Source organism: Equus asinus, chromosome 13 (assembly GCF_041296235.1).
Source record: "Equus asinus isolate D_3611 breed Donkey chromosome 13, EquAss-T2T_v2, whole genome shotgun sequence".
Lineage (NCBI taxonomy): Eukaryota > Metazoa > Chordata > Mammalia > Perissodactyla > Equidae > Equus > Equus asinus.
In genome coordinates this window covers 16,181,816-16,206,164 of record NC_091802.1, presented here as the reverse complement: position 1 = coordinate 16,206,164, position 24,349 = coordinate 16,181,816, and the positions used below count along the sequence as shown (strand labels likewise).

At 35.5% G+C, this 24,349-nt stretch overlaps 1 protein-coding gene across 7 annotated transcripts in view; it reads left to right on the top strand.

Moving 5' to 3' along the window:
• PAFAH1B1 (platelet activating factor acetylhydrolase 1b regulatory subunit 1) overlaps window positions 1–24,349 on the top strand; it is a 76,865-nt gene that overhangs the window by 38,172 nt on the left and 14,344 nt on the right. For all 7 annotated transcript variants that reach the window (XM_044744270.2, XM_044744271.2, XM_014826962.3 and 4 more), the window contains 3 exons: window positions 19,703–19,787; window positions 20,052–20,126; window positions 20,989–21,195. In XM_044744270.2, coding sequence (XP_044600205.1) covers window positions 19,703–19,787; window positions 20,052–20,126; window positions 20,989–21,195 — 367 coding nt within the window. The remainder of the gene's footprint in view (window positions 1–19,702; window positions 19,788–20,051; window positions 20,127–20,988; window positions 21,196–24,349) is intronic.

The window sequence follows — 24,349 nt, the reverse complement described above, 5'->3', positions numbered from 1 at the left end:
CCTGATTTCCCCACTATATGGTTACTGTTATTTCTTTTTCAGCAAATAAGTGGGGAGATAACTTTGACCATGCAAACATTCTTATTTCAAATTAGTTTTCCTCCTCTAGATTTAATATACATTGATAATTCTTGCCTGAACCATTTTTTTACTCACTTGTTGCAAAGTGATCTTCTAACACCACCACTCATTCTACATTTATTAGTCAGCACTCAGCATTTTATTGTATTTAAGGGACCTCTTTTCCTCCTTTTTATTTTTGTCTTCTCTGTATTGATATGAACTCATGGGTTTTCATACTTTTGGTAGTTTATCATTCATTACTGTTCTTAACTGCTTTGGTTCTTGAATTGTCCCAGGTTGTCCCCTAGGAGCCTCTTCAGTTGGCTCTTATATATGCCCCTATCATTTTTTGTGAGCACTTCTTTACTTTCTAGCATAACAAGATGTTCCAAGCTTCTTACGTACCTATCCTTCCTTAACCCTGGAATCAGCCATTGTTCCAGGAAGCCCAGGTTCCTCTTAGTGGGGGATGATATTAGATAGAGACCAAGATATGGGCACTATATCTAGTACTTACTGCTACTAGAGTGTCTTTGCTCTTAGGCCTTTTACGTAGACAGAAATAGGAAACACATGTATGTATAAACACATATACAGACACCCTTGTACAGATATCTGTAAAGTTTCTCAACTCTTGGCACTGTTGACAATTTGGGCTGAATAATTCTTTGCTGGGGTAGCTGTCCTGTACACTGTTGGTTGTGTAGCAACATTTGTAGCCTCTATGCACTAGATGCCACAACCAAAAATGTTTCCAGACATTGCCACTGTCCTCTGGTGGGGGCAAAATCTCCCCAAGTTGCGAACCACTGATATGTATACATACACATGTACACACACTTATTTTAGAAATCTTTAAGCTACACCGACCCTTCTGATTTCAGTCTGTTCCAACAAGGTTCTGTCTTGTCTTCCATGATGCCATATTTGTGTCTCCCTTCTTCTGTAGTGAGAACTCTGACTCCCAACAATAATGTCAACACATTGACTCATTTGCTCAATCCTATAGTACTTCTCAAATAGTGTCAGAATTGTTATCATCACACCACTACAAGAAACAGACCTCGTGGAAAGGGTTCAGAATTTGTGTGCAGATCTACTCTGCCCAAGACTGAGAGTATATAATCAGATGATGTGTTTGTAAGTTACTTGGATTAGTTTTGTTTTGTTTCTCTCTCTCTCTTTATGTGGTTATATTATTCATTTGAAATACAGTCGGTTCATCTATTCTAGGTTTTCAGTTTTCTGTGTTTTTCTCCCCATCCATCTTTGTTAATCTAATATTTTGAATATGTAGAACGTCATCTGTAGAAAAATGTATATTCAGAAGTGTTACTCTCTTCTGAACCCTTTCTGTTAAGTTACCTTCCCTTATCCCTTGTAAGAACCAACCTCATCGTTTTATAAAGATAGGAGAGAGAGATGTATGTTTTCTTGTTTCTTTATTCTTAAAAGGTAGCATCTTATGTGTGCTCTTTTGCACTTCGCTTTTTTTTACTTAACATCTCCTGGTACTCACTACACATCAGTTCATAGAAATCCTCCTCGTTTGTTTTAAACAGTCTGATAGTACTCTACTGTGTATGTACCATAGTTTCTTCAACCATTCTCCCATATTTGAACATTTAGGTAGTTTCCACTATTTCATAATTATAAATAATACTATAATTAATAACTCTGCATAGGTACTTTTGTATTATTGAAGGTATGTCAGGTTTTTAATTATTCTTGCTTCTCAGTCATTTCAGATCTTTTTTTCCTAGATGCCTTATGTGAGCTGACTGCAAGTCATGCTTATACCTCATAATCAGGATGACTATTTAAACATTCTGACCAAAAGTAGAGTTTTTAATTTGGATAAAAATCAATTGAGAAGGGAAGGACCTAATTTCAGGTGGCTAAATGTGTAGAGAATTTGAGATAAGAATTGACTTAAAAGTACTCATCAGGTAAAGAAAACTTGTCTTAAAGATCTAAATGTAATTTGAGAAGTAGATTTAATATCTTCTAGTTTTTAGTAAGGAAATCAAATGAATCTTTTTGCTTTTCCTCCTATTTTTGAAAATATTATGAATATATATTTGCTATGATAGGAAGAAACAAATCTTTATATACCTCTTACAAGTAAGATAAGGTTTGGCACCTCAATTGGCCTGTGTAACATTTTAGCATTTCTCATAGGTTGGATAGCAGTTAGCCTATAAAATTCTTTGAGTTATTTTTGGGGTAGAAATAAAATGAATTTTGATGTACTTGAAATAGATAATTTGAGCGGTTCTCCTAAATGTGATTCAACTCAGCAAATGTGTATTGCCTGCCTTCTATGTTCTTACTACTGTGGGGCATACAAACATGAGTAATAGCATGAAAACATTTATGTGGACATGACAAATATATTTGTAGATAAATTAAGGATGGGAGAAATTGAAATTATCTAGTTTCATGACTGGTAATAGAGGCAGAAACCAGTTTTCTATTAAGTTCACTATTCATTAAACAAAATTACATTACCAGAATTAATATATGTCAAAACGTGTAAACATAACTCCCCCTCCCCAGTTTCTCAGTCCTACTTTCCAGAGGTGGCTGCTTACCTCTATAAATTATAATCTTTTCAGATAGTTTTCATGTGTTTACAAAAATTACATGAACATCCTTTTTTTTAGTGAGTAAGATTTTTTAGTAAGTAACATCTGTGCAAGTCTTCCTCCCTTTTGTATGTGGGATGCCACTCAGCATGGTTTGATGAGCAGTGCATAGGTCCGTGCCTGGGTTCTGAACCTGTGAACCCCGGACCACTGAAGTGGAGTGCACAAACTTAACCATTACGCCACCAGGTTGGCCCCCATGAACATCTTTTTTTCATTTATTTATTTATTTACTTATTTTTGCTGGGGAAGATTTGCCCTGAGCTAACATCTGTTGCCAGTCTTCCTCTGTTTGGAATGTGAACCACTACCACAGCATGGCCACTGATAGATGAGTGGTGTAGATGTGTGCCCAGGAACTGAGCTTGGGCTGCCAAAGCGGAGCTTGCTGAACTTAACCATGAGGACACCAGGGCTGGCTCTCTAATAGCTACTTTTTTTTTTGGTGAGGAAGATTGGCCCTAAGCTGCCATCTGTTGTCAGTCCTCCTCTTTTTGCTTGAGTAAGATTGTCACTGAGCTAACATCTGTGCCAGTCTTCCTCTGTTCTATGTGGGACACCACCACAGTGTGGCTTGACGAGCTGTGCTGGGTCCATGACAGGGATCCAGACCCGTGAACCCCAGGCCACTGAAGTGGAGCACATGAACTTAACCGCTGCACCACCGTGTCAGCCCCTCTAATAGCTGCTTTTAACAGAATAAACTTAGACCTGTATTTCTTTATCAAATTTTTACTCACTGATCTTCCCCTATGAAAGATAAAGTCTGTTATTTTTACCTTATCCTGGTGGATAATATTTGCACTCTGTTTGATGTTCACCCCTAATTCTTTTGTGCCACAGCTTTCTCATTCTTATATTGTTTTAACTGCTGTATTGAGGTATAATTGACATACAAAGACCTGCACATACATTTTTTTTTTATTAAAGATTGGCACCTGAGCTAACAACTGTTGCCAATCTTCTTTTTTTTTCCTGCTTATTCTCCCCAAATCCCCCCAGTACATAGTTGTATATTTTAGTTGTGAGTCCTTCTAGTTGTGGCATTTGGGATGCTGCCTCAGCGTAGCCTGACAAGCGGGGCCATGTCCGTGTCCAGGATCCGAACCACCGAAACCCCTGGGCTGCTGAAGCGGAGCGCGCGACCTTAACCACTGGGCCACAGGGCCGGCCCCAACCTGCCCATATTTAATGTTTACAATTTGATGAGTTTGGACCATTCTTCTGTTCTTATTTTGATTACTCTATAGTTGAGTGAATTTTGTCATTATGTACCTTTTTCAAGATGGGCTCATAAGTGGACCTCCGTGAGTCTCTGCATGCTTAGGGAATAATTTTGTCTTGCTCTTGTAAATGAATGACAAGTGAAAGGTGAATAATTTTTAGGTTACACATTTTTTCCCCACTCAGTTATAAGTATTAAGGAAAAAATTGCCATGCATTAGGCTGCAAAGAAAATCTCAAATTCCAAAAACGCAAAAATCACATAGACCTCATTTGCTCACCATAATGCAATAAAAATAAAAATTAATAGCAAAGGGAGAGCCAAGAGAAATCTATCCATGTGGACATTTGAAAATACACTTCTAAATGACTGTGGAGTTAAGAGATCAAAATGAAACTTAAAGTGAAGAAATCAATGATAATGAGAATACTCAAAACAAAACCCTGTGCCATGTAGCCAACATAGCATACAAAAAATTAGTCTTTAATGAATCTTTTAAGAAAACAAAGATGAGAAATGAACATTCACTTCAAGAATAAGAACAACAAAATAAACCCAAAGGACGCAGAGGGAAGGAAAGACTATAAGATAGACCAAACTGATTAGTAAAGAGAAAAGACACAAATGAACAATATAGTAATGAGAGAAACAACATAAAATGAACTCAGAAGGTGATTTTCAGAATTACGAGGATGTCCTATCCTGTTAATTTTGAAAATCTAAATAACTTGAGTTATCTTCTAGGAAAATATATGTGGTAAAATTGCTTCAGAAGAAGTAGAAAAATTTAATAGATCATTACAGTTACAGACTTCAAGTCTAGACGGTTTTCAAGCCTAGACTCTAATTCTCTCAAGTCTTTAAGGACCAGTAACTTCCCAGAGTATATTGTCTCTTCCAGAACATAGAAGAAGGGGGAAACTTAGAAGTTCTTTTTATGAGGCTAGAATAACCCTGATAGCAACACTAGACAAGAAGAAAATAATAAAGAATATTACAAGCTGATTTTTTATATGGACCCAGATATGAAGATAATAAATATAATAGTTGAATCCATTATCGTATGAAAAAGGTTAATCATGGGCAAGTATGATTTATCCCAAGAATGCAAAGATTTTTCAACTTTAAGAAACCTATTAATGTAATTACTATTAACTATATGTTAATAAATAGAGAAACCATATGATCAATCCAGAAGATATAGAAATAGTGTTTTTAATACTTGTTCCTGATTGTTAAAAATTTCTTAGAAAATAAGGAATAGGGTATTTTCTTAACTTGATTAAGGCTCTCTGCCAGAAATTTACAGTAAATGATAGAATATCAGGTGCATTCCCATTAAAGTCAAAAACAAGTTCAGAGTTCCCATGTTTCTGCGACCACTTAAACTTAGTTTTGCGATTCTAGCCAATGCAGTAAGGCAACAAAAGAATTAGAATTATTGGAAAGGAAGAGACCAAACTTATTTGTAGATGATAATATCTACATAGCTGATCCAATAGAATCAACAGTTAGAATTGTTGGATTTAGTGTGGTGGCCGGAAACAAGATGGCATACAAAAATAGATTGTTTTTGTTATTGGATAATGTAGTAGAAAAGATTTCTTTGCCCTGTTTCTGGTGAAGAAAATGAACAATGGGAAGATGTCAAAACTCCCGTATTACTAATAAAATTAAATAAAATCCAAACAGAATTTTTCACGAATTTGACCAGCTTGATTCTAAAATTCATCTGGAAGAGAAAGATGCAGAAAAATAGTTAAGAAAATCTTTTAAAAGATAAATGAGAGAGGAACTAATTGTACCAGTTTCCAAATGTTACTGTAAAAGTAGTAAGTAAAATATTTGTGGAATAAGCAAATAGGTTAGGAGAACAAAGTTCAGAGACAGACACATTTATCTATGGAAATTTAGCATGATAAGGGTGGCATTTCACAGCACTAGGGAAATGATGTACTGCTCAGCAAATAGTACAGTGGGTTATACTAAAATAAGATAATGTCGAATCCACATGAAGTAAAAACCCAAATGTTAAACACATACAGAATAACAATGTAGAAGTGGTAGAAGAAAATACAGCTTTTTCGTAGGAAAGGACTTCCTAAAGATACCATATGTGGAAACCAAAAGAAAAAGTGATATATTTGACTATATCAAAATATAAAATTTCTGTATGAAGAAAGACCTTAAACAAAATTAAAATACAGGTGACCAGCTGGGGAAAATATTTGCGACACATGTAGCAGAGGAATGTCATTTAGAACATATAAAGAAGTCCTCAAAATTCATAAAACTTATCACAAACAACCAGTAGAAAAATGAGGAAAAGGTAGTACTAAGGCCATTCACAAACAAATAAAAAAATGGCAAGTAAACATTTGCAGTAATGTTTAACATCTGTAAACAAAACAAGATACAATTTGTTCCCCAAGAAAAAATACTGGTAATAGCTTTTGCTAGCAAAGATGTGGGGAAATGGGTGCTTTCAGATGCTGCTGGTGGGAGTATACGTTGTTATAATTTCTTTAAAGGTCAATTTCACAGTATCTTTTAAAATATATGTTATTTGATCTAACAATTTTCTTTATAAAGAGTTTTTTTTAGCACATCTGCAAATATTTCTTTAGGGATAGCCACGTAAAAGGATGTTGGTTGCATTGTTTTTAGTTCTAAGAAACTGGTAACAACCTAAAACGTTGATTCTTCAGTAGGGATATGTTAAATATGGTACATCCGTTTTTGGGATTGCTGTATAGCAGGTTAAAGATGTGGTATGGGGACTGCCTCCGTGGCCAAGTGGTTAAGTTCTCGAGCTCTGCTTCGGCAGCCCGGGGTTTCGCCAGTTCAAATCCTGGGAGCGGACATGGCACTGCTCATCAAGTCATGCTGAGGCAGCATCCCACATGCCACAACTAGAAGGATCCACAACTGAAAATACACAACTATGTACCAGGGGGCTTTGGGAGAAAAAGGAAAAATAAAGTCTTTAAAAGAAAAGAAAATACCACTTTCCTACAAATATTAAAAAAAAAAAGTGGTATGTTTATGAATATCTACATGGAAAGAGCTTTAAGATCTACTGTTAAGTAATCAAGTTGCTAAATAAGATGCTATGATACCTTTATGTTAAACACTTACTCATACAACTATATATTTCTTTTGTGCCTCTATCTGTGTAGATGCACAGCTAAAGTCCTGAAAGGATATATACTAAACTTAACAGTGGTTGCCTCTGAAGAGAAGAATGAGATTGGATAAAAGTGGAACAAACAAGATTTGTGACAGTATTGTTTCAGTAATTTATAAGGCAAATGTATTTATTTTTGTGTGGATAAAAGTAAAATTTTGGGGGCTGGCCCAGTAGTGCAGTGGTTAAGGGTGCACATTCTGCTTCAGCGGCCCGGGGTTCACCAGTTCGGATCCCGGGTGCGGACACATGGCACCACTTGGCAAAAGCCATGCTGTGGTAGGTGTCCCACATATAAAGTAGAGGAAGATGGGCATGGATGTTAGCTCAGGGCCAGTCTTCCTCAGCAAAAAGAGGAGGATTGGCAGTAGTTAGCTCAAGGCTAATCTTCCTCAAAAAAAATAAATAAAATTTTAATGGATTTTCTTTAAAACATAGAAACTATAGATAATTTATATTCTCTGGCATTATGGGTTGCAATGGAGAAGTTTTAGGCCAGCCTGATGTTTCTCCTTGCTTTTCTGCCTAGGTGTCCGTAATTATTTGTCCACCAAGCTAGATTTTGGATGTTCTTTATTTTAGGGACATGTTCTTTTATTATATTTAGTTATATCATGTCTTTTTGGATTCCTTTTACTTTTATCAATTTTTTGTTTTATACTACCTTAGATTTCTTTGAGAATATAGAGTATTCATCTATAATTTTCTGCGGCTTCCTGGGGGTATTCTTCCTCTCTAAAGCATACTTTCCTCTCTTTTTACTTAGTTACTTCCCCTTCTCCTCTTAAGAAAATTTGCAAGGATGCTATGTTTTATCCTTCCTTCTTACTAAACATCTTTGAGGACAGTTCTGTTTGTGGGAAAGAATGACTGAGCTGGAATAGTTTGAAATTGAGTGTCCTGTCTTAGAACACCTTTCTACCGTATTAGTACAGTCCTTTCCCCTGGGGTACATTGCCTCTTTGCTTCTCAGGTCCTCCTCAGGTGAGCTGACCTTCCTACAGTGATCTCAGGCCTTTGTGGGATAATTTATTGTTTATCTCTGTTAGCAAATTCTGGCCAGCACATGTAAAGTTAGTTTTCTTTACCCTTTCTTAAATCCTACTTTACCTATAAACAGCTTCACTGCCCTAAAAATCTCCTGTGCTCCACCTATTTGTCCGTCCCTCCCTCTCTCCGAACCCCTGGCAACCACTATCTTTCTTACTGTCTCGATAGCTTTCCTATTTCCAGAAAGTTGGAGTCAGGTGGTATGTACCCTTTTCAGAATGACTTCTTTCACTTAGCAGTGTGCATTTAGGATTCCTCCATGTCTTTTCATGACTATAATATATTTTTAAGCTGTGTTTTACTTTAAAAAAACTAACCTCTGCAGTTAATTGAAGTGTTCACATTTCTCCTGTGCATATATTTGAACATTGTATATACTTAGCATTGATTAGAAAGTGGTTCTGTGCTGGCCTTTAAAAAAAGTAAAGATCTGCACTAACCCTATACATTTAAAATTGTACATGAGAGGGTCCAGCCCAGTGGCGCAGTGGTTAAGTTCGCATGTTCCACTGCTTGGCGGCCCGGGGTTCACCGGTTTGGATCCCGGGTGCGGACATGGCACTGCTTGGCACGCCATGCTGTGGTAGGCATCCACATACAAAGTAGAGGAAGATGGGCACGATATTAGCTCAGGGCCAGGCTTCCTCAGCAAAAAAGAGGAGGACTGGCAGTAGTTAGCTCAGGGCTAGTCTTCCTCAAAAAAAAAAAAAAAATTGTACATGAGAATACGCGACAGCAGCACATGTTCATGGAGTTGAGTTGTATGCCAGACAAGGCTCTGGTACATATGCATATTGTCATCATGTGAGCCGTTGTAAAGGCAAGAGTGGGCACAATGCCTGGCATCGTGGCAGTATCCTATTACAAATAGTTTTAGAGCTTAAACTTTTGGACATTGCTTGTCTGGCTTTAGGATCTATGGTAAGGAATGAGAACAATGTTTAGATCTTGTTAGTGATTCAGCTTTCAAACAGGTTATTTCCCACTCCTTTTTGAATCCGAGTCAGTTTGTTTGAAGAATATTCTGAGACTGCAAGCTGAGCTATTGAAATCTGGTTACTGTTTGCACTGCTTAATCTATGTGCATTAGAATTGTCTTAATCCTGGGCAACAATAGCAAAATACGTGAAGGAATTAGATGCTGGGGCTGAAATGAGACTGTAACTATAATTCATATCCTCTCAATTTCAAGTTTTTATATTTATAAAAAACAGCTACATGTTGTCATTGACTGTAAAAGTACATATATATTTAAACATAAAATTCTTAATATATTACTTTTATTTAGTCTGCTTTGAGGTTCTACTTCTTTTCTTTTTTAATGGTCATACTCTTTTTTTTTTTTTTAAGATTTTTTCATTTTTTTCCTTTTTCTCCCCAACGCCCCCTGGTACATAGTTGTATCTTCTTTGTTGTGGGTCCTTCTAGTTGTGGCATGTGGGACGCTGCGTCAGCATGGTGTGCTGAACAGTGGCGTGTCCGCACCCAGGATTCGAACCAACGAAACACTGGGCCGCCTGCAGCGGAGCCGCTGACTTAACCACTTGGCCACGGGGCCAGCCCCTCTACTTCTTTTTAAACTTTGAAAGGTTGATAATCATGAACCGTATTGCCTGTATTGTTACTTCCCATACAATGGTTATTGTTTCTAATTAGTGCTTTGAGGTAAAAGATTATAAAAGGTCTTCTGAATCTTCAATGGAAGATTAAAGTATTCTCGGTTTGTGTTATATTTAATCTCTTTATTCTTAGAAAATATTTTAACTGAAATATTTCATTCAGTAAAATGCATCATATTCTGATTATTCCAGGTAACTAATAATGACATCCTGTACTGTAGGGGTGCTGATATTTTTCTCTTGTTGTTAGATTTGTCAAAGCAAAAACACATACTTCATCTCTTAGTTTGAACCAAAATTATGAAATTGCCGATTATTTCAAAAAATATGTTTCAAAATTTGTTGACAAGTGTGAAATGTAGGCATCTTTAAAGATAATCAAGGTATGGTCATCAAGGTTAAAATTGTTAACTTTCTGTAGAACTCATACAAAGCCCTTTTATTGTGCCATATCATATTTCGTTTCACTTGAAGGATTTGTATCGTATTCTAGAGGATTTATTAGACAGAAGAAAAAACATTGTAGAAGAGAGGAAGGTAGCGCCACAAATACCAATAAGGAAGTTGAAAAAATTATATGCTGAGTAGCTCCTATTTTTTCTGTGAAGCTGGAGGTCAGCCGAAGGCTAGAATGCAATTAGGTATTTGAGAGTGAGGAACGGGGACCAGGGACAAGTAAATGATTCATCAGGCAGCACTGGAGTGACAACCATATATAATGACTTGACTCATACCAATTCTAAAAATATAAATCCATTATTAGCAGTATTGTAGATTATTGACTGTCCTGCTATTCACTGTAGGGTAAAAACTACGCTCTGTCAACAAATGGAACCCATTTTTAGTCCTGTAATTCTGGGGATGGTTATTAGTAATATGACCTGATTTTAAGGGATCTTCACTTTTATTATTTAGGGCTTGACTTACTATACAATGATCTTCCTTTATTTAGTTGCCATCCTGTCTAATCTGCCTGTATACTTCTGATAAGTAGGTCTTTTTAAAATGTCACTTTTATTAAGTTTCTTTTTCTTGCCTTGCATGTCCTTCATAATCTGTTTCTGTCCTGTCTTTTCAGCCATTTCTCTCATTGTCATAATCTCTTTTCTAATATTTATATATATTATTTATTTAGATGGATTGTTTTTGGAACAATTTTAAATAATAGTGATTATAGGCATCCTTGTCTTGTTCTTGACTTTAAGGCAAATATTTTTAGTGTTTTACCATTAACTGTTAGATTTATTGGTTGAAAGTTTGAGAAATTTCTTTTTAAAATATTAATAAAGAGATATCTTTTTAATGTTAATGAAGACCTTTTCATTGTTGAGGAATGTTTTAAAATCAAGAATGTTGAAGAATTTGATCAGATATGCAGTGAGATCTCCATCGTCTACCATTCTCATTCCCTTTCTCCCCACCAATCCCCTGCCTATAATGCCTACTTTTTCTTTTTCCTTTAAAGCCCAACTCACATTTTGCATTTATAGAAAGATCCCTCCATTGAATCTCACTTCTCTCTTATTTGGTTTCACACACTTTGGTAACTTTGGTTTTGCTCCTCAGATAGATTTACAAGTTCTTGCAGGCAAGGGACTATAAACTAATCCTCTTCTATGTTCCTGAGTATGAAGCTAGGAATATACCAGATACTCATCCCTCCCTTATCCCCCCTCTTTTCTTGCCTTCCTGGTTGTATAGTGAAAATTTGCTTTTCATTTAAAAAATGAAAATGTTTCAAACTTCTCAATACATGACAGTTACATTGGCTATCCTTCTTTTTGTACAACCTGACTTTTCCTTATGGTTTTCTTAAGTATGCAAAATAATTTTTATAGGAATATATTCTAAATGAATCTCACAGTTAAATAAATGTCTTACAATTACTATAGGCTTATATTGAAATTAGAGGAAAAGGGAGAAAATGTTTTAAAGTTGCAAGTTGTACCGAGAAACTGAGGCAAAATCTCCCTCTCTCTGGAGACGTCGCTGACCTCAGACTTATACTAGGCCATGCAGCTTTTTAAATGTCACTAATATATGTGTATATCATTAACTTGAAACAACATAATTGGGAGTTTAGCCCAGTTAGTGTAAAGTCATATCATAATTATACCTTCATTTACCTTACTTTTCAGTAAAGTTATTTTTCTTAACAGATTTAAAGAGTAAAGAAGAAAATCTAAATAAGAAGGGGCAGGATCAAAACTGAGCTGTACAATGGTGCCCTCTGCCTTGTGGTTCACTTACTCAAATAATTTTGTCTGAGTATGAGAATGAACAGCAGTAATGCATATTTTTGTGTTCATTGTTTTGGTTTTACTTTTTAAAAAAAATCCAACGTGATATGCTTATTTGGTAGATAGTTTTGTTGCTGCTGTCATGTGCAGAGTGAGGGGTCAGTGTTAGCTCAGACCCAGATCTCTGCTGAAGAGAAATTGTAACTGACAGGCTAGTATACCAGGCACATATTCTTTTGTTTAATGGTGAAAATGACAGTCCGCTAGCCCAAGTTTCGTTCTCCTTTACTTTGTCACTGCCATGGATAGGGTCTCATTGTAACCTCTTGCTGGACTTGTACTTTTCCCAAGACTGGTAGTAGTTGAATCGTAAACTACTCTCTTTTGAAGTGGGTATCTTCAAGTGTGATGGTGAAGGATGATCATTGTAACCCGTTGTCAGGGCACATGAGATTAGGGAGATATAAGACGTATGGCCAGAAACTCTTCACATCTGTGCTGCCCTTTCCCCAAAGACTCTGTTGGCGATTATAGCATATTTAAGAAGTCATGTTACCTCTCTGAGATTTGGTTGATATCCTATGTCAGCAGCGTGTGGAATGACCCTCTGTAGTGTCTCTGCACTCGAAGTGAACTTTATTTACATCTTCCCTCGGGATTATGTAGTTCATCTTGGTTGTTTGTCTAAAGTGGTGTGGCCTGGGCTGGTGTAAGGGATGTCTTCTGGAGCAGGGCACTAAAGATGATGATGTGCTCCTGGTGGTGTGAACTGGCATGCTTCTTCCTGCCTGGTCTTCTCTGTTATCTTAATGGTGTGCCCTCATAACCCTGCAGATAGCCTAGAATCATTGGGCTACTGTTGCCTTTTAGAACAGTGCACACTAACTCCATTGCTTTCCTAATTCCTGACTATGTGAGGTCAGCCTTTTCAGTGTCTCTCTTTTAATGGGCCTGGTAAGAAAACATCTCACTTTGTCAGCTTTCAGCTTAGCCTTGTTTCTCCTCATATAAACAGTGAAATTAAATGTTTATAGAATTCACAGAACATTTTTATTCAACCTTACAGTGCTAGAGTGCACAGTTTGAAAAACACTGTTGCTGTCGTTTTGGCTTCAGAAGACCCAAGTTTGATTCCCAGCACCACCACTTGCTAGCCAAAAAGCCACTTAAGCTGGCTGCTGTTTCTTTACCTGTGATAAACAGCTTCCACCTGTCTCCTCTAATGCATGCTCTGTAATTCCCTCTGCTCTGATTTAAATTTGTAAGAGATGCTGGGAACCCTCAAGTATTCTGCTGTTATTGTTGGTGCTATCCAATCTTTTTAGCTGTTATTGTTTAACTAGCAGTTCAGCTAGTTCAGAGTAACTTTAAAAAATCTTCTCTCTCTTTGTAAGAGTGTGAGTGCGTGTATGGGTTAATAGTACTAGAGTGTTATGACTGATACTACAGATACAGAAATTATCCTAGGGGATAAAACAACAATGAGGAAAGTGCAGGAAGTCAGTTCTAAAATGTTTAAAATGTAATCCTGGCATTTTAATAAACTTGGAATAGTTTAGAAAACAAATGCAATCTCATTTATTATTGTAATAGTTTCAAAGGACAGCAATAGAATATTTCCAGTGTGGTGCTATTCCGTATATAAGCCTAAGCTGTATCCAGCCAGTTCTCTTCGTTCATGGATAAAAGTCCTTCGTCAGATAAACAAACACATAGATAAGGAGAACAGATTGGTGATTACCAGAGAGGAATGGGGTGAGGGGAGGGCAAAAGGGCTAAAGGGGCACATACGGTATGTTGATGGATAAAAACTAGACTATTGGTGGTGAACAGGATGCAGTCTATACAGAAGCTGAAATACAATAATGTACACCTTAAATTTATACACTGTTATAAGCCAATATGATCTCAGTAAAACAATTTTTAAAAATAGCCCTTCATCTCTGTTCTTTCTTTTTATTTTAACCACTTTTTCTGATTCTGTATACGGTTACTCGTTTTGGTCTACTCAAAATGACCTGTTACACTTCTGCCTGAATTTTTCTTTGATTCTAGTGATTGGTTGCTTTTCTTCATCTTCGGAGGCTTAATAGATTACTTTAAATCTTGTGAATGACATTTCTTTGAGAGATTATTATAAACTTGTGCCTTGTCCACTTGTTTCAAGAGATGAGTTTTCCATCCTTAATAAAACTGGTGAAAATCAACTCTAGGTCAATAACTGCAACTAGTAGCAAACCCCAGAAGCACCCTTTAGGCTGTTAGAACTAAGAGATGCTTCAGTCTTATTATTACTTTAAGTGACAGTAGTATACCTTGCCTGAGTTAGAGGTTCTTCATTCACTGGATCAGATCATTGGCTTAGATACTGAGTAGTGAGGCAGCGGGGATGGTGGTACCAGAATTATCTGGCCATGAGAACCCAATTTCTGTTTCTTGACTCTGTCAACATCGTTTACATGATGTGGCTAGAAGTGTAACTGGCTAAGTTATATCTGATAGGGAAATAGAATTGACTAGACTTTTCTGGGACTGGGTTGTAGGCTTCGTGCGTGATCAGTGTGTTGTACAGCAATACCTAATGGTATCAGACTCAGTTACACTTCAGTTCTAATTTATTTGCTATATTTTTGTACATATATCTCACTCTTTGGTGGTTTAGTATTAGGATATTATTAATGCCATGGGATCTCTCTCTCTTTTGCAAAACTCTCATATGTCATAGTGTTATTAACTCAATTTTTTTTTTCTTTTAAGATTTTATTTTTCCTTTTTCTCCCCAAAGCCCCCCGGTACATAGTTGTACATTTTTAGCTGTGGGTCCTTCTAGTTGTGGCATGTGGGATGCTGCCTCAACATGGCCTGGCAAGCGGTGCCATGTCCACGCCCAGGGTCTGAACCAGCAAAACCCCAGGCTGCCAAAGCAGAGCGCGCAAACTCAACCACTCGACCACGGGGCTGGCCCCAATTAACTAAATATTTTATCTTCATTAGATAGAAAGAGAACCCATCCCTGATATTCTCTAAACTTACTGCTTCTCCCCAACTCCAATGTTTTACAGTGCTCATTTGAAACCTTATTGTGGAATGGAATACTGAGGCTGCTTTTAAGTTCTCAAACTGCATTTGTAAAGTCAACAGGGACCTCTTTGTAGCCAGATTGCTTGGACACTTTTTAGACTAACTTTACTTGATCTCTCTCAGGTCTTTGTCACTGTTATCCATCTCCATTTCTTTGAAACTCCCTTCTTCATTGCTTTGCTGACATCTCTGTTAGAATTTTCTTACTAGCTTTTTAAATATTGGTATCTGTCAAGGTTCCATCATTTACATTCTAGTCTCCTTTTTGCTTCCCATTAGATACCTTCTTCCTAAGTGTCTTTCAACACTTAACATAATTTGAATCACTACTATCTCTTTGGTAATTTTCCCAAATCCTTTTCTCACATCAGATCTATCTATAGGTCCTGACCTATATATCCATTTACCTCCTATGTCATATATCTTTAAATTTCTTATAGCTACTTCAAGTCAGAAGGTTTAAAACTGAGCTTATTATATTCCTACCTCTTTTTCTTCTTCCTCCTCTTTGCCTTGTTTCCTGTCCAAGTAAATGTTACTGTCATCCACCAGAAACTTGTGAATCAACTATTTTCTCCCATCTCCCACATCTAGTCAGTTATCAAAACAAAAGCCTAGTGGTTAAAAATGTGAGTCAGATTTGGCTTCAAGGATTTGTGTGTAGGGCTTTTTTAAGAGCAGTATAAATCCATTTTTAAAGCATTTTTGGAGAAATACAATATATGGAAATATATAAAAATGGAACAACTCTAGTTACAGGAGGGAGGTGCAGAGTTCCACTTGCTTAGCCAGTTTCTTCCTCACCCACTCAATAGATGTTGATTGGAGTTATCTTAAATTATTTCACTACTTGCTAGTTTGGTGACTTAGATAAATCAGTCTGCCACTATATAAGGGTAAGACATCTTTCTCTGTAATTTAGAAAGATAGTTTTAGGATCAAAAGAGACAGTAAATGTTTTTTAAATTGGATTTAACACTTTATAGAAAGTGTAAATGTAATGTACAAATATTTTGAGGTGCTGCTTTGTACACATTTGAAATTACCTCCATCTTTCTAATTAATTGCATTTGCCACACAGCATCTTTTTAAAATATAGATAGTGGGGGCCAGCCCTGGGGCCTAGTGGTTAAGTTTGGCACACTCCGCTTCGGTGGCCTGGCTTCAGTTCCTGGGTGCAGAACTACACCACTTGTCTGTCAGTGGCCATGCTGTGGTGGCAGCTCACATACAAAAAGAGAAAGATTAGCAGTGGATGTTAGCTCAGGACAAATCTTCGTAAGCAGAAAAACAACAACAGATAGATAGATAGATAGATAGATAGATAGATAGATAGATAGAGGTTGGGTTAAGCCACATAGAATTTGGAAATATTGCAGAAGTTTTAAAAATTTAACCTCTAGGGGCTGGTCCCATGGCCGAGTGGTTAGGTTCGCGCGCTCCACTGCAGGCGGCCCAGTGTTTCATTGGTTCCAGTCCTGGGCACGGACATGGCACACTGCTCATCAAGCCATGCTGAGGCGGTGTCCCACATGCCACAACTAGAAGGACCCACAACAAAGAATATACAACTGTGTACTGGGAGGGGCTTTGGGGAGAAAAAGGAAAAAAATAAAAATCTAAAAAAAAAAATTTTTAACATCTAGTCCATTTTCATAAAGTTACATCAGCAAAATCAAAGGATATCAACTTTTTTTAAGTGGGTAAATGCTTACCACATGTTTGAAAGATAAAAGTAAAGGGATGACATTTGTAGCTACTGGTAGGAGTGTACATTGGTACAACTCTGGGGAACAATTTGATAATAGCTATCAAAATATCCTAAAAATGTATATATATTTCTTTCTAGTCTATTCAGGCTGCTGTAAGAAAATACCATAAAGTGCTTGGCTTAGAAACTACAGATTTATTTCTTACAGTTCTAGAGGCTGGAAGGTCCAAGATAAAGGCACTGGCACATTCAGTGTCTGGTGGGGTCTCACTTCCTGGGGCATAGTCTCTTTTATAAGGGCTTTAATCCCATTTGTGAGAACTCTGCCCTTGTGACCTAATCATCTACCAAAGGCCCCACCTCCAAATACCACGTTGGGGAATTAGGTTTCAACATAAGAATTTTGGGGGACACAAACATTCAGTGTATAGCATCTTTTGACTCATATGTAAAGATGTGAGAGAGACTTTACCTATATAGATGTTTATTTGCAACATTATTTTAACTGGTGAAAAATTAGAAACAACCTGAAAGTCTATCAGTAGATGATTGCTTAAATAAAATTTGGTACGTCTGTATAATGAAGTATTGTTAGAATATTAATAACTATGATGTCATAAATGAATACTGACAAGAAAAGATTTTTGTAATACGTTGAATGAAACTAGTAGATTAAGTTACTTGATTAAAAGCCATACATATGCATGCATGCTGATGTGAATGTATGGGCAAAGAACATGGTATGAGAAGACTATGCTGAAAGGTTAGCAGTGGTAATCTCGAAGTGCTGGGATTTTTTTTTTAAATAAGAGGGAATAGTTATTTTGCATTTTTCTCCTTTTAATATTCTTGCCTGGGAAAGTATCACCATTTATCTTTCCTTTACCAAAAAAAATCTATTAAGATCATAATTGTTATAATTTGTGTGTGTGTTACATATACATATTATCTATTATGTGAGCTTCAGAGTTGTAAGCTGTGTGCAGTGTATTTAGGCAAAGTTTCAGGCATTGGGGCTTGACCCTGAGGTAGAAGTGGAGCTAGGTTAGGAACATTAAATATTTACAATCATATTTATTTATGATTTATTTACCCTTGACTTTTTCCCTTTATTTGCTTGGTGTTGGTTTTTTAGATTAAAAGAAGAAGAGAATAAAGCTACGAAATAGATGTCTTTTAGCTTCTTTTTTTCCTTTGTTTGCAATATTCTAACCAAAGGGAAATTTATTTCTGTTGAAGGTTTGTAGTATAGGCTTTGACAACACAGTATTTGGTGGGATATTTTGAGAGAGCCATTGCCTTTCTATTTTGTATTGTTTCAGAAGGCCCAAGTAGAACTACTTGGTGGAAGTTAAAAAGAAGTAGATTTCATCTCCATGTAAAGAAGATACCTCTTAATGAATCTAGTTGTCTATTAATAGAACAGGCCAGAAGGTACAGGCTATGATATGGGCAGCACACAGTTACAGTCTCACAATAATAGTAAGAATTTACCTTTCCTCAACCCCCAGGCCAACAAATGTGATGTGTTGACCCTGTCTCCCACTATTTATTATACTTTAGTCTTTGGTATACTAATAATTACCTGTAACATAAATGTTTGCTGTAATTCCTTATTGTTTTCTCCACTTTTTTTGTTTGTGTTGTTTTGTTTTTAACATGCCATTGAATTAAAACTTAATCCCACCGATCCTGTAGTACCACTAGAGTGTTTTTGTTTCCTAAAGCATTAGGTGGGCAGTGGCATTGAAATTTATACAAAGATAGGCATAGCAGGATTGTTTGTAAAAGCATGTTTCTGTAGTGGAATACAATGTATAAAAAGCAAATTTACATCTACTGATAAAGAATGATTGCTAAGATTAAGTGAGTTTATGGGACATTGTATGTAAGACATGTAATGTACTTAAGTTTGTTTTAAAAACAAGTATTGATTATGTCTAGAAGACTGTGCAGGGGATGTGTGTTTATAGGTAGATTATCTCTGAAAGAATATACAAAACACTGGTAAAGTGGTTGCCTCTGGGAAGGAATATTGGGTTCAGTGGTGGAAACTGAGTACATACTTTATTGTGTAATTATATATTTAAAGTTTGTTTAATCTTGTGTATATATTAACTTTTAAATTATTTAAATAAATGTAAAATATTTTAAAAGAAATCCCAAGCAAACAACTATTTTGATCACAGTGGGACTTACTGCTCAAAAAAACCCTGAGAGACATTGGAATATGTTGCCTTAGGACAGAGGTAGATGATTTTCCTCTTTGAAAGAATATAAGGAGAGTGTGAAAAGGTATCTACTAATTGATCTTCTCTAACCTTCAAGTTCTTTCTAATTCTAAATGAATGTCTTGTTCTATGATACATACTAAGTTTGCGGCTTGTGCCTTTTTTTCACCCACTCTAATGGTTGAAAATTACATCTAATATTAAGATACTTAATTATAGTTTTATGAGAACATTTCTCTGCAAAATTTTTCAGTTGCTAATCATTGAGTATCTATTAGCATAACAAGTAGTAAGGGAAAGCTAAACGTAAACATGAACAAAATTGGTGATTACCATCACAAATTGATACCTAATTACATAAGCCATATCTCGATCTATAGAGTGCCTGCAGCTCATAAGGTAAGCAACACATTAGAAACTTACAACTAAAAGCTCAAGAATATTATAATATTGTAGATGTACTATGGCAGGGCTAAATGTTTTAGAGGCTTTTTTTGGGAGGGGTTCCTTTTTGTGAAATACTTGTATGATTTGGAAGGGAGTTCTCTTAAAAGAGTGTCTTAAGATTTATGACATTTTAAGTAAAATATTATTTCTTAAAAATAGAACTGAGGTTTTAAGAAGGATTTGAATTTGTTTTCTTTCAGAAATCGAGCTATAGCAGATTATCTTCGTTCAAATGGCTATGAAGAGGCATATTCTGTTTTTAAAAAGGAAGCTGAATTAGATATGGTATGTTTGACTTTTTACAATTATTCATAGTACAATTAATGAGTGGATTTTACTCAAATGTCAGTAGTTACCAGTCACCTTAATTAAATTATTCACAAATCTTATCTTTTGTTATTGCTGTTGATTTGGCACTAAACTTGGTTTTAACCCCTATTTTTTGTATAGTCAGATTTTTAGTAACATTTGGGCTTAAAGATGAATGGTCTGTATGGCTTGAACTATCGTAGTTGAGCCGTTTTTTAAAAGGTCCTCTTTTTTCTCTAGAATGAAGAATTAGATAAGAAATATGCTGGTCTTTTGGAAAAAAAATGGACATCTGTTATTAGATTACAAAAGAAGGTAACTAAGTCTTTTTTTCTTTGAAGTTAGTTGTATTTGGAGTGTTCTCGTGTAAATGCTTTCTGAAAATATTAACACATTATTCTTCTGCATTAATAATTATATTTAATCTTGAAAAGGCAAATAAAAATACATTTCTATACATTAAAAAAATACTTTGACCTAGACAGATCATTGCTGATACATGCTAGCTCATGCAATTGGAATACTGGCTGGGTTGAATTTACATAACTCTGACTTCGAGGAATTGATACTGAAAGAACTCATTTGTGCACTTAGATGTGAAGAATGCATGGAGCCATTATGCTGGGAAAACAGCACTAAAGTGTACTCTTAGACAAGTCATTGTCATCTCTAATCTTCTGTAAAGTGAAGGCAATAAGTAATATTCTGGTCCTAGAATTTATACTTTTAGTAGACAAAGTTAGAATAAATAAATAACGTTGTTATAATACGAGTTAATCCATAAAAGCTCTTAGAAAAGTGCCCAGCACATAGATGCTCAGTGAATGTTAGCTTTTATTATGAATATTATTATTATTAACGTGTAAGGTAAACTGTGGTTTGGAAAGAATTTACTAAGAGTAGCAGACTTACAGGGACCAAGGCAGGCGCTCTGCTCTTGCTCTAATTAGTAGATATAAATGGAAATTTTTCTTTGATTTAGGTAGTTAAGACACAGTTGTACCGAATTTTTCTCAATTTTCACTTTTGTCAGACCTTTAAAATTTTAGTGGTATATAATATAGACAATTTTCAATTAAATTTGACAAATGCATTGTAAATTACTGAAAATTATTTAAAAATATCACATGATATTTTTATTGGAATCTCTCTGTACATAACCTTTGTTCTGCTCAAGGTTATGGAATTAGAATCAAAGCTAAATGAAGCAAAAGAAGAATTTACATCGGGTGGACCGCTTGGTCAGAAACGAGACCCAAAAGAATGGATTCCCCGTCCACCAGAAAAATATGCATTGAGTGGTCATAGGAGTCCAGTCACTCGAGTCATTTTCCATCCTGTGTTCAGTGTTATGGTCTCTGCTTCAGAGGATGCTACAATTAAGGTAGTTTTTTCAAAATTGGAAGATGTGTAATAGGATAATTGTTTAAAGCAGATTTAAAGTTAATCAAGTGAAAGAAATAAAAAGATCTTGAAAATTAGGACCTAAGCAGAGGAACCCTTTGAAACTGTGTGATTGGTTCTAATCTTTAAAAGACAGAATTAGAATAAAATTTCATTGTAGCTCCTGAGAGGCAACCTGCCAAATAAGTTCACTGATGAATTTGAGAAAATTGGATGCCACTAATTTAGTGTTGGACAGTAGGTCACCAGGTGCTTGAATAATTTTTGTTATTGGAGAATGAAGATATAAGTGTGTGCCTTACTTTTTAAGCAGAGGTGATAGATGAAAATATAGAATACAAAACTAGTAATTCAGGGGGTAAATATATTCTGCGAAAGAATTCAGTAAGGATCTATTTGAATTGGACTCTCCTTGATGTGTTTAATATTGGCTTTATTCCAAACTAAATAGCAGTCTTCTCCAGGGATGTGGGAATGTAGGAACCTTCACTTTATAAGTTACGTATTTCTCTTATTTTCATACTTTTCATAAGCATATACATTTTAATGTTTATCTTTTAATCAGAAAAGAACGGTTGCTTTTATAATTTCCTTTGATCCAGACACAATACAACATTGTATAAATCACCTGCAGAAAGATAAGTAAAATATAGTTAAAAGGTTTAGGTAGGTTTCTCGATTCAAAGACTTATTTCAGATTAAGTTGTAGATTTTGAGTTTTATTTGTAGAAGTATAACTAAGAAAAAGTGAGTAGATTGTTAAGATTGTATATATCACATAGCAGCAGTCCAGCATAAAATGCAGGAATGACTTAAATGTCACTATATCTAACCTGTTCTTCAAATTAAGCTTTGTTTTTTATGTTTTCCTTGTGTGGTTTCTTCAGTTTCTAAATCAGTGGCTTCCTTCCATCCTGTGGGCTGGTGATCCATGAGGCAGGCTGCAGAGTAATTGGAAGAGAGTCTTAAATTCCTATGTGCATCACATATTTCTGTAGGCTGAGATAATACCATGCCTAATAATATAGTGCTATTTTTCTAATGTACTTAGATATGTATTTAAATTACTGATTTCATGATATTCTTGTGTACTAAAAAATTGCACTGCTATCATGAGACATAGGAGTGAAGGGTAGACATTCTTGAATACATTGAAAACCTGGTCTTAACTATTGGTTTTGCAGCAGTGATATTAAAGTATAAAGAAATTAAATATGCCATCTTGAAATGTATCTATTGAGTCAACTTTAAAATATTACAAATGAAAGTTTTAAAATTCTGAGGCCAGCCCCATGGCTGAGTGGTTAAGTTCACACGCTCCGCTTCAGTGGCCCAGGGTTGCGCCAGTTTGAGTCCTGGACACGGACATGGCCCTGCTCATCAGGCCATGCTGAGGTGGCATCCCACATGCCACAACTAGAAGGACCCACAACTAAAACACAACTATGTACCAGGGGGCTTTGGGGAGCAAAAGGAAAAATAAAATCTTTAAAAAAAAAATTTTACCTATAATCCTATCACATAACTCAGCAACTACTTATAGTTCTTCCTTCCATTTAGTTTTTATTTATGTGCACGCGTTTGTTTCATTAGTGAAAGGTATTTGTATTTAGTTTTGTTTCCTTTTTTGATTAAACTTATTTTAAAAATACCTTTTTTTATTTCTAATGAATGAATGATTTTAAACTGATTGCTTTATTTATATGTGCAGGCTTTATAAAGTAGTTAATGGTCAAGAGTACAAGCTCTAGGTTCAAGTCCTAACCCTGTCACTTAATAATTGATGTGAACATGGACAGATTAACTTCTTGTGCTTCTTTCCTCATCTTTAAAATGGAAATTAATGCCTGTCTCATAGGGCTTTACGGAGGGCTAAATGAGTTAGTACATAGAAACTGTTTAAAATAATGCCGGCCAGAGTATTAAGGAGTGCTCAACATCAACCGTATTTCAGCACCAGTAACAAATCTTCCTTTGGGCTTTTTAAGTTATTTCCAGTCATCTGCTATCATGAATAATGTTGTTCTATCCATTTTTATACATAAAGCCTTTTTTCCTCATAAATTACCTTTGGATATTTTGTGGAATGAAAAAAACTATTTCTGCTCCCCTTCCGTGCTTTTCTTTCTTCAGTTGTGGTAAAGCTAGGTGATTTCTGAATGGTGATTATGATAGAACTACTTTTCTTAAACTCAAAGGAAAACACAAGGAATGTTTTGTAATTTTGTGGCTATCTTGGGCAAGGTGCTTGAAATGTTTAAGGCTCAATTTTCTCATTTGTTGGGAAGGGGGATTAAAAATATCTATGTCAAAAGATTCTTTTGCTTAAAATAATCTATACATAATGTATATAACAGTGTAGTGCCTGGCAGATAGATGGTAAGGGCTCAATAAACTGTAGTTAATGTTTTAGTTATCAGTAACAAAATTAAATTTTTTATTAAAAATTTTTCTTGTGTATCAGGTAAATACAACAGGTTTCTTCCTTTTAGAGCCATTCATTTACATTGTCAATATTTGAACTATAATAATTTAGGAAAAGTGATTGAAGATAGGTATTTGGAATAGTTCATGACTTTTTAATTGCATCATTTAAATTTTTGAAATGTTATTTATGGTTGTCATTGAGAAACTAATTTTTAAATACTTTAAAAACTTAACAGAAAAGAAAACTTTGAAAAATATGTTCAACTAATAAAGCAGGTAAAGAGGATTGCTAACTTTAATATACAAAGTTCAAACAAATATGAAAAACAATACCATCTTAATAGAAAAATGGACTGTAACATGACATGAGCAGACAGTTCGTAGAAGAAGAAAAATGGCTAATCAACAATAACAAAAATTTTGGTCTCATTACTAATAGTAGAAGAAATGTAAATTAAAATGACAATATATGTCAAATCTGCCAAGATATTTTCCTTTTTAAATGAGAATTCCCAGTGGTGATGAGAATTTGATGAAGCAGGATTCTCATTACATTTGATACAATCTTATGGGAGAATAATTTAGAGTATATGAAAGGCTGGAAAGTTTATACTTTTTGACAAAAAATTTTTTTCACCATCATTGTATGACCCAAGTATTGCAAAATGAGGACAGATATTTTTCCGTATTCAAAGATTTTTACTGTG